A 12,567-nucleotide genomic window follows, 5' to 3' on the forward strand; every position below is an offset into this window, starting at 1 on the left:
TTGGTCCACGTTCCAAGGATTGTGGAGGTGCTTATGTCAATCCCTTTGTGCGGGCTGGGCATTCTACAAGGGATTGAGACCGAGGCGTTATAGATGTTTAGATGTTTAGATGTCTATATTTGTATATTTGTATATTTGCATATAATTAACATGAATAAAAATACATCAAAGCATAATGCTAATTCAAATAATTGGAGTCAGTAAAAATTCTCATCTATATTCCATCCGTATATATATATATCCACGTCACATTGCCGCCTCGGCAGCAACACTGAACGCATGCACACTTCCTCGGGGCTGGAAAGCCGACGAATTCTGATGAGTCTTGCTGCCGCTCGTCGCTAGTTCATCGTCAGATGCCTTACCCCAGCCACCACCTCCAGGTCTAAGCCAAATGAATTGTCAGCATATATCTTCAGATAAACAGGGAAGGATGTGCTCACGTATGGATCAGAATCCGCTCCCCAGGCTGGACCACGAGCTCCATTTTGCCACCAATATTGATCATTCTCTCCGTTCCATCGAGCTCCTTCTTCAGGTAAAGATTCAAGCCTGCTTGTCCAGCCTCACCCCCGCCAACCCATACGGGCGATACACGCGCCGTTCACTGAGCATAGACACCGAAAGAGGCATACGGAACTCCAGCTCACGGATAACACCATCCCCACCGCGGAAGCGACCAACGCCACCAGAGCCATCTCGAATACAAAACCTGCGGAGTATGACCGGGTACCGCAGCTCGTAGACCTCTGCATCTGTGATGCGTGTATTTGTCATGTGCACATGCACGCCCGAGGTGCCATTCCAAGATGGGCCAGCACCTGAGCCGCCGCAGATTGTCTCGCCGACTCCAAATCCAGGAACTTCAATGCCGGTCTTAGGATCAACGCCACCCATACCAAATGAGATGATGTTGCAGCAGCCCTGGGAGGCAGCACAGGCGTTGAAAGCACCTAGGACGACGTCTGTAATACGCTGTGAGGTAATGGGATTACCGGCGCAGACGGCGGCATGTCCAGATGGATTGAGAAGTGTGCCAGAGGGAATTATCACATTGACCGGGGCAAGACAGCCCTGGTTGAGCGGAATGTCAACATCAATCAGCGCCCGCAGACTGTAGATGATGGCTGAGTGGGCGATGGCTTTGGGGGCATTGAGGCAGTTGAACGTTTCCCGGCCCGTGCCTGTAAAGTCGAAGTCGGCAGAGCCTGTCTCAGAATCGATGCGAATTTCAAGCTTGATCTCGGTGCCGTCGTCCATGAAGTCAGAGAATCGAAGAGGAACTCCCTTATTCTTGCGGCCAATGGACTTGAGCAGTTCACGGACGGCGACCTCTGCGTTGCGCTTGATTGCGTCCATGTAGAAGTGGACTACTTCCAATGTGTTCTCGATCACCAGAGCTTCCAGGAGCTGTGCACCCTTGTGGTTTGCTGCAATGGCCGCCTTCAAATCTGAGACGTTGTCGTTATATGTGCGGGTACCACTGCAGCTGGGGTACGAAGCGGGCTCATCATATAGGAACTTTCGGACTATCTCCTCGTCAAAACGGCCTTCTGATACTACCTTAAAGCCCATTGTCATGGCACCCTCTTCGTACAGCATTTTGCTGTTTGAAGGCATAGATCCCGGGGCGATCCCACCGATTTCAGCTGGATTTGGTTAGAACGACACGGCAAATAGTAAAGGGGAAGGAGAACAGCTTCATGCTTACCATGGTGGCCACGGGAGGCAACATAGAAGACAATGTTTTTGCCCTCACCATCCCAGACTGGAGTGACAATAGTAATGTCGGGAAGATGTGTTCCACCGGCAAGAGGATGGTTGGTGAGAATGTGATCGCCAGGCTTCAAATTGCCTCCGAATTTCTCATGCTGATACCGGACAGCATACTCCATACCTGAAGAAGACGTTAGCATACCATTCCTTTGGCTAACAAGCAATACTTTCAAAACGAGGTCTTACTTCCTAGATGCACTGGCACGTTTGGCGCATTTGCAACCAATTTCCCATCAGGAGAGAACACGGCACAGGAGAAGTCTAGTCGCTCTTTGATGTTTGTTGACACGGAGGTCTTTTGGAACATTCGACTCATCTGATCAGCAACAGACATGAAGCGATGACCAAAAATGGACAATCTGATAGGATCAACGACTGTTGCATCGGCAGCCTGCTTCTTCGAAGACTGAACATCCAAAATCACATGTCGAGACAGAATCGTAGCAGTCGCCTTTGGCTCAACAACAATAGTTTGAGTTTTGTCAATGATCATCGCAGGACCCTCAAGGACATATCCTGGTTCCATGTTATCTAGGAAGAAGACCGGCGTAGTAACTTCACCGACGCCGGCAAAGTACACAGACGATGAATCATCCTGCTTCTCTGGGCCCACCGGCTTTTTCTTGACTGATTTGAGTTCTTGTTGAGGTGCCTCTGGCGCAATAGAGGTTGCCTTTCCAACGCCACGGACTCTGATGTCTTCAACAAGAATATTGCGGCCGGGAAATGTGAAGGAAAACTCGCGGTTGTGCTCTTTGACAAACTCAGCAATAAAGTCTCCGTGACTAGGTTCGAGCACCATCAGCAGGTTGTCGGTACCCTGGTACCGCAGATTGAGGTAGACTTCATGCTGGATCTGGGTCTCCTTAATGCCGTCCGTGGTGAATGCGATAGTGACCTTAGACTTCAGCGCAGAAATACGCTCGGTGATGCTTCTCATGGCTGTCTGGTCCAGCACTCCTGATGCTGGCTCTTGGGCCTCATGGACAACGTCCGCAAGAGCCATGCCATAGGCGGATAGGATAGACGAGAATCGATGGATGATGACAGTCCCAATAGACAACGAAGAGGCAATGGCACAAGCATGCTGTCCTCCGGCACCACCAAAGCAGGCCAGATTATGCGCGGAAGTATCGTACCCACGAGCCTCTGTGAGGGCTCGAATAGGCTTTGCCATAGACTCGTTGGCTACTTGAATGTAACCCAGCGCAATCTCTTCTGGAGACTTGTTTTGTCCGGTCTCAGCATTGATCTTGCCAGCGAGCTCCGTGAACTTCTTCCGGGTGATTTCGACATCGAGAGCTTCGTTCTCGTTCGGGCCAAAGATCTTAGGGAAGTATGCCGGAAGAAGGCGGCCAAGGAAAAGGTTGGCATCGGTCACAGTCAAAGGGCCTCCCTTGCGGTAACACGCTGGTCCTGGATGGGCACTTGCAGACTCGGGACCAACGGCAAACAATCCATGTCGCCAGAAGAGGATGCTGCCGCCACCCGCGGCTACTGTGTTGATGTCTAATTGGGGTGCCATTATTGTCACGCCGGAGATAGTGTTCTCGAAGGTGTGTTCCAACTTTCCGTCATATCTCGAGACGTCTGTGCTAGTACCACCCATGTCGAATCTGCAGAATTAGTTGACCATTGTATAAAATAAGGTGATCCAGACTCACCCAATGACAGGCTTTTTATCTGTCTCATCGAAAGAAGTTCCCGCATAGCCCACAACGCCGCCTGCCGGCCCAGACAAGATCGCACGAAGACCAGTGAATCTACAGGATTAGCAAAATCAATTTTTTGAATTCCAGGTAATTGCCAACATACTTTTCAAAATTAGCCAAACCTCCATCACTCTGCATGAACTCGCAGCGCGTGTCGGCAGAGCTGAGTCCGTCCTTGAATCCAGAGCGGAAGCCTTGAATATAACGCTGAATGACTGGAGTTAAGTATGCATCTGCAGTCGCCGAAGCACCACGAGAAGTCATCTTAATCATGGGTAGCAGTTGGCTGGATAGCGATATCTGGGTGAAACCGATTTCCGTTGCAATCTTCTCAATTGCAAGTTCATGGTCTTGGAATGTGTATGAATGAACCAAGCAGACCGCAATAGAGCGATAGCCCTTCTCGTACAGCTGCTGAAGGCTTTGTCTTGTGCTTTTCTCGTCAAGAGGTTCTAAGACGCGAATAACCTCTCCACTAACGCCCATTTTCAAACACGCATCTGACTGCAAAGACTTTTGCAGACTCTCTTTATCTGGAGTGGGATTCTGTTGATAATCCTCAATTGTGACACGCTCATCAACCTCCACAACGTCCTCATACAAGACATCAGGACGTTGGATATTGAGCGCAAACAGCTTTGGTCGCGACTGGGTTCCAATACGTAAGGCATCTTTGAAGCCTTTCGTGATTAAGAGCGCATGACGTTCTCCCTTACGCTCTAGTAAGGCGTTGGTAGCGACTGTTGTACCCATGCGGATGCTAACATTGGAGAAATCGGCAGTTGTGAGCCTCTGATCGCGAGGAAAGGTCTTGCCTGTTGCTTTCTCCAGAATACGCCGAATGCCCTCAATTGGAGCATCGGCGTAGTTGGTTGGATCTTGCGAAAGCAGTTTGACGACGATTTCCTCATCGTGACCATCAACAATACCTAGACAGTCGGTGAAAGTACCGCCACGATCTGGAAGAGGTATTAGCTACTTGTATTATATATAGAAATTGTGAGATTGCAACTCACCGATGGCGATCTTGATGCTTGGAGCATCCAATTGAGTAGACATGATGTGCGATATGTTCTGCCCTGAGAAAGCAAGGACCAAGGCTTCCTTTTATGGATCTCCACTGGGACTAATCAGCAGGTCGAAGCGAAGTACTTTAGGAAAAAAGCGCCACAATCTAATCCAATCGGCTGGTGGATGCCGAGACAGAGCGGGGAGGGAGACGCGGAGAAGCACTGCTTATCAGTCGCTCCGACCTTCCTGTCGCACCCAAACCCTAATTCACCTGACTTTTTGAAGATAACCACCTGGGTGGCTTTCTTTCACGTTCATCTATGCTCGATTGAAGTATAAAACCATCCCAAATGACTATCTTCGTCGTTTTCGATGTGTACATGCCCCTTCCTACCACCTGATATATAAGATCATCTACTTCAATACCATGGCAGACGAAAAGCAAGCTGCCACTCCGGAGATACAACCCGCACTTGGTCAAGAAAAGACCCGAGCAGGAGAGATCATTGAAGCCCAAAACCAAACCGATGGCAAAGATGTTGCAGCACAATTCCTCGCTCGTCTCGACCCGGCTATCGCTGTGGAACCTGTCACCGAGACTGAAGCACGTCGCGTGCTGTGGAAAATTGATCTGATTATCATTCCCTTGGTCATGGTGACAGTGGTTCTAGCCGCTATTGATAAAGTCATTATCTCAAATGCGGCGATCTACGGTATGAAGACAGACACTCACTTGACTGGCGATCAGTACTCGTGGGTAGGCTCAATTTTCTACTTTGGATACCTCGCCTTTGAGTACCCTGCAGCACTGCTCATCCAGCGGCTTCCTGTGGCCAAACTGTATGTGGGCATGGTCTTGGGGTGGGCAATTCTGCTGCTGTGTACCGCGGCAACGCAGAACTTTGCCGGTTTAGCCACGGTGCGCTTTTTGATGGGCATGACGGAAGCCGCTGTGTTTCCAATCTCCAGTATTCTGACGGTTATGTGGTGGAAAACGAGCGAGCAGCCAATTCGAGTGGCGTTTTGGTTCAATCAACTCTCCTCCGTCTTCTCCGGTCTGGTGAGCTACGGCATCGGCCAAACAAATACGGCATTAAGTCCCTGGAGATTGCTCTTCATTGTGCTGGGTGTATTCTCCTTCGTTTGGGCTGGCATATTGTACATATTCTTGCCCGATTCACCCGTGCAATGCTGGTATTTCTCGGATCGCGAGAAATTTGTCTGCCTCGAGCGTGTCAAAGACAACAATACCGGCATGGAAGATAAAACCATCAAGTGGTATCAAGTGCAGGAGTGTCTGCTCGACCCCAAGACTTGGCTTCTGGCGCTGTTTTCGCTGGCCCAGAACATTCCCAATGGTGGTCTGGTGACCTTTTCAGCTATTATCGTGACCGGTCTGGGGTATTCCCCGTTGATTACTACTGTACTGGGTATTCCCACCGGTGTGCTTGCAACGGTTTGGCAGATTCTGTTGGGCTTTATTGCTGCTAGCTTACCCAACTCCCGTTGCAACATCATTGCCATTGCCAATCTGGTCCCCATGATCTGTGCGATCCTGATGTGGAAGCTGCCACGTGAGAACCAGCAAGGTCTGCTGGCAGCATACTATGTCTTCTACACCTATTGGGCGCCATACGTTCTGTCCACTTCGCTTCCAATGGCCAACACCAGCGGCCATAGCAAAAAGTTGACCATGAACGCCATCTTCTTCTTGGCGTATTGTATTGGCAATATCATTGGTCCTCAGTGTTTCCGTTCCGATGATGCTCCTTCGTATTCCCGAGGATATGAGGGTCTTCTGGGCTGTCTTGTTGTGGCTATAGTTTCCATTCTCTCCTATGGAGTTCTTTGCCGATGGGAAAATAACCGCCGTGATAAGGAAGCCCAGTCAAATGTGGAGACATCGGAAGTTGTCGCATTCTCAGATCTCACTGATAAAGAAAAACGGTCGTTCCGGTATACTTATTAGTGACTGTGTGTGGAGATATGGGTTGCTGTTGATAAGGATGGATATAGTGACAAATGAGACGACGTTCAACCGGACATGTCATCTTTGGCATAATTTTGGAATTGATAGTCCCTGAATGATGTAATTGTCAGTCCCAAGAACATGGAATCGAGGAAGGTTAAGTGCCTGGGTAATTTCTTGGGGAAATAGATGTTGGGGTAAAAGAATGCAGGTCGAAACGAGTACTATCCACTCGGAGAATCTCCGACTACCCCGAGCTGTGAGACCTTTATCGGAAGGTTAGAACGAAGCAGTAGATTTTTGCCCCGCACCTACGAATATCTTCATGATGTATACAATTGTGCGCGAGGAAGCTGGTAGCGAGATGAGATGCTCGGAAAGTAGGCGGCTCGGAGCAAAATGTCTCAATAAATATGGCGGCGCCACCCTCAAAAGTTTGAGAGGTTAAATCAAGTCACGGAAACAATTCAACTCACATGATGGACAAAGATGCGCGAATTCTCATCGTTGGCGCTGGTTGTTTTGGCACTTCGACCGCATACCACCTTTCACAGCGCGGCTACACTTCCATTCGCGTCCTGGACCCATACCCACCTCCCTCCTGCGAAGCAGCTTCTACCGATATTAGCAAGATTATCCGCAGCGACTACAACGAGCCGTTATATGCACGTCTTGGAATTGAGTCGATTGAAGCGTGGCGGTCTTGGCCGCTGTTTCGTGGGCTCTACCATGTCCCCGGGTGGATTCTCAGCGCAGCGAACCTGTCTCGGCCCTTTGTCGAGGGTTCGATTGAGACATGTAAGAAGCTAGGAGTACAGGGTCTTGAGAGGCTCACGCCGGACCAGATTCGTGCTCGCTTCTCTGTTGTCACGGGCAAGTTGGATGGGTGGAATATCAATGTGTGGAACCCAACGGCCGGGTGGGCAGCTGCCGGTACAGCTATCGAACGGATGGCAGGCGCTGCTCAGAAGAACGGGGTAAAGTACGTTTCGGGGGAGACAAAGGGGAAAGTGCAAGAGTTGGTACTGGATGATACCACGGGCAAGTGCAAGGGAGTTGTCACTGCGGATGGCACGAGACACGAGGCGGACGTGGTCGTTTTGGCCGCAGGAGCTTGGACACCTTCACTGCTAGACGTGAAGGGTCAGTTGACTGCCAAGGGACATAGCGTTGCTCACATCCAACTCACCCCCTCCGAAACGCAACATTATGCCTCGATGCCCATCATGGATAACCTTGAGCTGGGCTACTTCTTCCCACCTCAAGAAGATGGGATCTTCAAGATGGCTCATAGTCAATTCATCACCAATGTGCAAACCACCGAGTCTGGTATCACAACTTCTGTTCCACATACTTTCGTTCAGGCACCCACCGATGGCCTCCCCCTCGAGATCGAAGCTCAAATGCGCAGGAACTTGCGGCGCGTGCTGCCCGAGCTTGCAGATAGACCCTTCTGCTATACGCGGCTTTGCTGGGATGCTGATACAGCTGATCGGCATTTCCTTGTCACCCCTCACCCTACCCACGATTGTCTTTTCCTGGCAACCGGCGGGTCGGCACATGGGTTTAAATTCCTTCCTGTCGTTGGAAAATATGTCGCAGATTTGCTCGAGGGGACTCTTGACCAGGAGATCGTGCGTCAATGGCAATGGAGGGCTGGACAAAAGAGCACTGCGAAAGACCTGGCGCACTTGGACCCGGAGATGGAGTTGAGCGACCTTACGGGCTGGAAGGGTAGACAGATACCTGAAAGAAGCCATGCTGCTAAACTATGATCCGCTGTTGGGTGTCTGAGGAATCAGGTATCCGTTGTGACAGACATCTGTTTGCTACATATCTAGCTAAATATCCATAGAAAGCTCTCTCTCTATCCCTCCCTCCTCTTCCCACCCAGTTCCTTTTGTATGAAAGTACAGGACAGTCTTTCTCTCGCAGATACCTCTCCTAGGTGGCCTTCCCTACATGTTATGAGCCCCTTTGTCTCCCAGAAGGACCACTAACTATTCATTTGAGGCTTTTCCTGGACCCATCTCCTGCGCCGATCGCAGATCCCGTATTGACCAGGGGGGGTATGATTGGCTGCCTACCGGGATTGTACAAACAAAGGAAAGACCGGCTTGCCTGTTGGCTGCATACGTGTCCACCTCTCCTCGGTTTATAATAGAAAATTTATAGGTAAGCAAAGCCAAGAAAAGAAAGATTAACCCCTGGTGCAAGATTGTTTCTTGCTCCGAGAACCAACGAATGCGACAACTGTGAGGACAGCTGCTAGCATAACGGTCGACTTTTTGACATGGTCATGGTGACTCCAACGGATTATAGGCAATAGGTTGTCCTATAGACCGGTACCTTCATCCGTGATTCCCATAAATCCACAGAGCCCAGTGCCTGTGATAAGCCATGTGCGTTTTGCAACCCTCCTTCCACCCAGCATCTCGCAATAATTGGGCCAAGCCAGAGCCCATCAGTGCTAGGAAGCGAGTCTCGAGGTGGCCAGATAGCCCGAACGTCCAGGGGAATACCTCCCCTGAAAGAGATCGAAGTCGCATTCTTGTCGGGTGATCACTTCGTATATTACTGCACCAAGCTGCCCGATGTCTGTTTGAATTGAATACCCGTCGTCGTCGGTCACTTCCGTGACAGTCCCAACGGGTAGAAGAGAAGATTCGCTGAAATCACATATTTTGATAGATAGATCTGAATTGAGCAGAAAATTGCGACTAGCAATATCTCCTACTAGAACACATTTATCGTGAACCTGTTCAAGGGCTTGGGCCATTTGACGAAACCATGTAATCTGAACTGCACGAGATGGCTGATTCTTTGCCAAGTAATTGCGTAGGTTTCCATTCTCCATACAAGCCAAGTGAGTGGAATTCTTCTTGAGCCCGAGACAGGGTACGATATGATTGACTTGCTCCCTTGGAAACTGATTGAAACGATGATACACGTCTTGTTCACGCTCAATGACCTCGATATTTGACTGCACGTCTGTGTCGCTACTCCAGGGATGCCTCAAGGGAATCTCGATTGCCAAATTGTCGCGGCAGATGACTACCCCTGTTCTTCCATATCCTAGGACCTCGCTGTCACTAATGGGTTCGCCATCTAAGCCTAGGAACAAGGAAGACGCCATTTCCTTGAACAGAACAAAAAAAGATAATGAACGATTGATGATTGGAACCAAGTGAAGATTGCTAGATCACGATAACACGTCGTGGTCCTTGAGCTTTATACGTCTAGGACTGATGGACAAATGGTTCAACCCGTGACCTTATGCCAAGAAACTTGGAAACCAAGATCTTGTGTCAGACTGGGATATGGCCCCTCTATATTGGTCGATTTCTACCATCTGATAATTTGGATAAAGAATATCGGCATAACAATCTTTTCATCTCTCGATCAATATGCCCCGAGCCCTCGCTAAGATAGGTGACCGTATCATCGCGGAGACAGCGAGTTGGAAGACTGTAGAGAATAACGTCTATGTAACTCCCACGAGATTCAATTCGCCCCTAAGATTGACTAATTTGACATCGTACAGTTTCCCCGCTCAGCAATCATCGACGATTCCATCTTGCAAGACTCGGATCGGTCGACTTTTTGTTCTTGGAAAGGCTACGCCTCTTACTGGCATCTGAAGGTGGATGGGCGGACGCTTGAAAATGCAGCGTGGTATTATCGGGATCCGTATGATGCAGCGGCCGATATCAAAGATCATGTTGCCTTTTGTAAGTTGTCTGCCCCCTTCAGTTGGCCTTTCACGAACGTCTTCTGAAACCTAACTCTTGCGTAAACAGATAAAGACAGTGTCCAAATAATACAGGAGTCATGATAAGCTGAGGGGAAATCTGCTTTCTGTTGCCTGATCTGTGAGGCCACCAATGAGTGACAGGACTAACTAGTTACATACATAGTTACCTCTCTTTCTCTCCCTTCTTGTCTCTCTCGGTAGGCTCCACTCAGAATTCAACAGTCTTTTTACATAAATCTTCTCTGCGTAGCCTTCTCAACACTTTCGGCTCCGGCTGCACATGGTGAAGCGTTCACTAAAATCAACAAGACAAAATGAAGTTCCGACTTCACGACGGGTGAATTATTGCGGAGTATCAGCAGTACCATGTGCTTGCAAGAATTCAAGATCGCTCCTCACCCTTTCTATGCACTTTCTCAGGTTCCACATCAGCTGAAGAAAGAAATTCCAAAGGTGCACTCGATAATTGAAGAGATCAGCAGTTCTGGACCAAAGAAGATTATACTCTCGACGAGATGGGTGAAAACTGCAAAAGCTTGCAAACCGTTACCGATCATTTGTCTAGATAGGTGCGAGTAGAATGCAGTCGAACAATTGAGACACAGTTTGGCTGTTGGCTATTCAAATTGAGATCATTTCACTTGAACAGAAAATAAACAAAACCCTCATTAACCACGTAGAAGCTTAAGTCAAGCTTAGTTTCCACCCGCCCAGCATGACCATTGCATGCTCCCATGAGAAACGGGCTTCTTGCAAGGGCTCTCTCTGCTGCTGTGTATTGACCCTCCTCTGGAGTTTTCTTTCATCTTGCACGGACAGATCCCGTTGGCGCCAAACCATTTCGACAACTTCAATCGCAGGGGTAATGTTCTGAGAAACGGTGACATGTTAGCCAACCAATAGGAAAGATATGAAAAAATACACATACCCCAAATCGGCGAATACCCTCCAGCTCTCTAAGCAACTGCAACACAACGACCCTCTCCTCTTCCCTGTGAGCACAGCACCCTGCCAAGAAGAGAGGCCATAAGGGCGTAACTGCAGTACGCATCATATTTACTTTCTTTTCCAACATCAAGGTCAGTATCCGTTCAACATAGACATTCTTCTCCTCAGACTCCAGTGTCGGGACACCAGAGCGATTAATAGGCGGTTTGGTGGAACAGATCTCGTGCAGAAGAAGAAGGGCCCCGAGCCTGTTTGCTTCAGCGATTGCAGCACACTCCATGTCAGGATCGATATGTTCTGTGGGTATCCTTTGTTGAAGGCTATCGAGATCCGTCTTGAGTTGATGAACATCTTTACGGTTGATTTTTATGTTGCCATCCTGACGAGTCCACGCTAGTTCGGCTACTTGGTCGATCATCAATAAGAGAGCAGGGCTCAATCCCATGTATGGATCAATCGTATCTGATTTTTCCAGTATACTGTCCGGCGGTAGAGGTGATATATGGGATGAAGGAGGAGTGATCCGAAACGCCGTGCGGGCTAGAACTATGTGGAAGGCGAAATAGCGATTGAAGAAACTAGCCAATTCTTGACTGTGACATGAGCGACCGGGGCGTTCTTTTCGTGTCCGAATTAAATTTTGGAACCCGTTGAGATGGGTGACCCATGAAGGACGACTGCTATCTGATATCTGCAAGGAATTAGGAGGCTCTCTCGTCAAGGAAGCAAGGGTGGTCGTACATCAAACCAGCATAACATCAAGACCAGACCGAGCATCTCATCCAGCTCATTTTCCGTCCAGTTGTCTTTATTCAATAGACCGCGCAGGTGATTTATTGCCCGATGGTGATGCTCCAATGCCGGAAGCCGGTACCGCTGTTCTGACAGCTTGAGGGTGTTGGCTGCGATAGCTAGGGCGGCATGATATAGCCCCTCGGACTGTAGGGCCATGGGGAGTATGAGATATCGATATGGATTGTAATTCGCATTATCGACGAGAGTTGAACTGCTGCAGATGATGTGTTCGAAATAGGACATAAGCGCAGGATCGCAATCTGATCGCTGGCCAGGAGAGATGGTATTCAGCCAAGGCGACAATGGGCTTGGTTGAGAAAACGTTTTTATTCCCTGGTAACTCGGCTTGGTACCATCGAAATAGATCTGGAGATCGATCATAGTCGTGTTCAAAAACATCCAGGTTCTATCAGCGCCCGTATGCTCAGGCTGTAGCGATAGTTTATCGTCCACCTGCTCTAACGATTCCTTCTTTTGAGCATCTTTTCGCTTGGACCATACCCCTGCTCTTCCATGGCAAATGCCTCGGGCTAAAGATTCCTCATGCCAGACGAGACGAAGTCCATATCCGCATGGGGCATTGTTACGGGCGCAACGACGGC

At 49.1% G+C, this 12,567-nt stretch overlaps 5 protein-coding genes across 5 annotated transcripts; 3 read left to right on the top strand and 2 right to left on the bottom strand.

The window, feature by feature from the left end:
- Nucleotides 1-246: 246 nt before the first annotated feature.
- N7519_010290 (uncharacterized protein) lies at nucleotides 247-4,547 on the bottom strand (the record flags this gene model as incomplete). The annotated part of the gene is made up of 8 exons (XM_057297063.1): nucleotides 247-385; nucleotides 444-552; nucleotides 636-1,649; nucleotides 1,712-1,897; nucleotides 1,963-3,392; nucleotides 3,441-3,539; nucleotides 3,592-4,447; nucleotides 4,505-4,547. The coding sequence occupies 8 exons, from the start codon at nucleotides 4,545-4,547 to the stop codon at nucleotides 247-249; spliced, it is 3,876 nt and encodes a 1,291-aa protein (XP_057144945.1).
- A 379-nt stretch (nucleotides 4,548-4,926) lies between these two features.
- On the top strand, nucleotides 4,927-6,468 carry N7519_010291 (uncharacterized protein; the record flags this gene model as incomplete). The annotated part of the gene is made up of 1 exon (XM_057297064.1): nucleotides 4,927-6,468. One exon carries the CDS (start codon nucleotides 4,927-4,929, stop codon nucleotides 6,466-6,468), a length of 1,542 nt encoding a protein of 513 aa, XP_057144946.1.
- A 479-nt stretch (nucleotides 6,469-6,947) lies between these two features.
- Nucleotides 6,948-8,243, top strand: N7519_010292 (NAD(P)/FAD-dependent oxidoreductase; the record flags this gene model as incomplete). Its single annotated transcript, XM_057297065.1, has 1 exon — nucleotides 6,948-8,243. The coding sequence occupies one exon, from the start codon at nucleotides 6,948-6,950 to the stop codon at nucleotides 8,241-8,243; it is 1,296 nt and encodes a 431-aa protein (XP_057144947.1).
- A 1,632-nt stretch (nucleotides 8,244-9,875) lies between these two features.
- On the top strand, nucleotides 9,876-10,303 carry N7519_010293 (DUF427 domain-containing protein; the record flags this gene model as incomplete). Its single annotated transcript, XM_057297066.1, has 3 exons — nucleotides 9,876-9,956; nucleotides 10,013-10,199; nucleotides 10,269-10,303. The coding sequence occupies 3 exons, from the start codon at nucleotides 9,876-9,878 to the stop codon at nucleotides 10,301-10,303; spliced, it is 303 nt and encodes a 100-aa protein (XP_057144948.1).
- A 603-nt stretch (nucleotides 10,304-10,906) lies between these two features.
- On the bottom strand, nucleotides 10,907-12,364 carry N7519_010294 (fungal specific transcription factor domain-containing protein; the record flags this gene model as incomplete). Its single annotated transcript, XM_057297067.1, has 3 exons — nucleotides 10,907-11,092; nucleotides 11,151-11,861; nucleotides 11,912-12,364. The coding sequence occupies 3 exons, from the start codon at nucleotides 12,362-12,364 to the stop codon at nucleotides 10,907-10,909; spliced, it is 1,350 nt and encodes a 449-aa protein (XP_057144949.1).
- Between the last annotated feature and the right edge of the window lie 203 nt (nucleotides 12,365-12,567).

The sequence above is a fragment of the Penicillium mononematosum genome (assembly GCF_028829835.1).
Source record: "Penicillium mononematosum strain IBT 11891 chromosome Unknown utg000005l:1.0-9366267.0:1.0-9372171.0, whole genome shotgun sequence".
NCBI classification, from domain to species: Eukaryota; Fungi; Ascomycota; class Eurotiomycetes; order Eurotiales; family Aspergillaceae; genus Penicillium; species Penicillium mononematosum.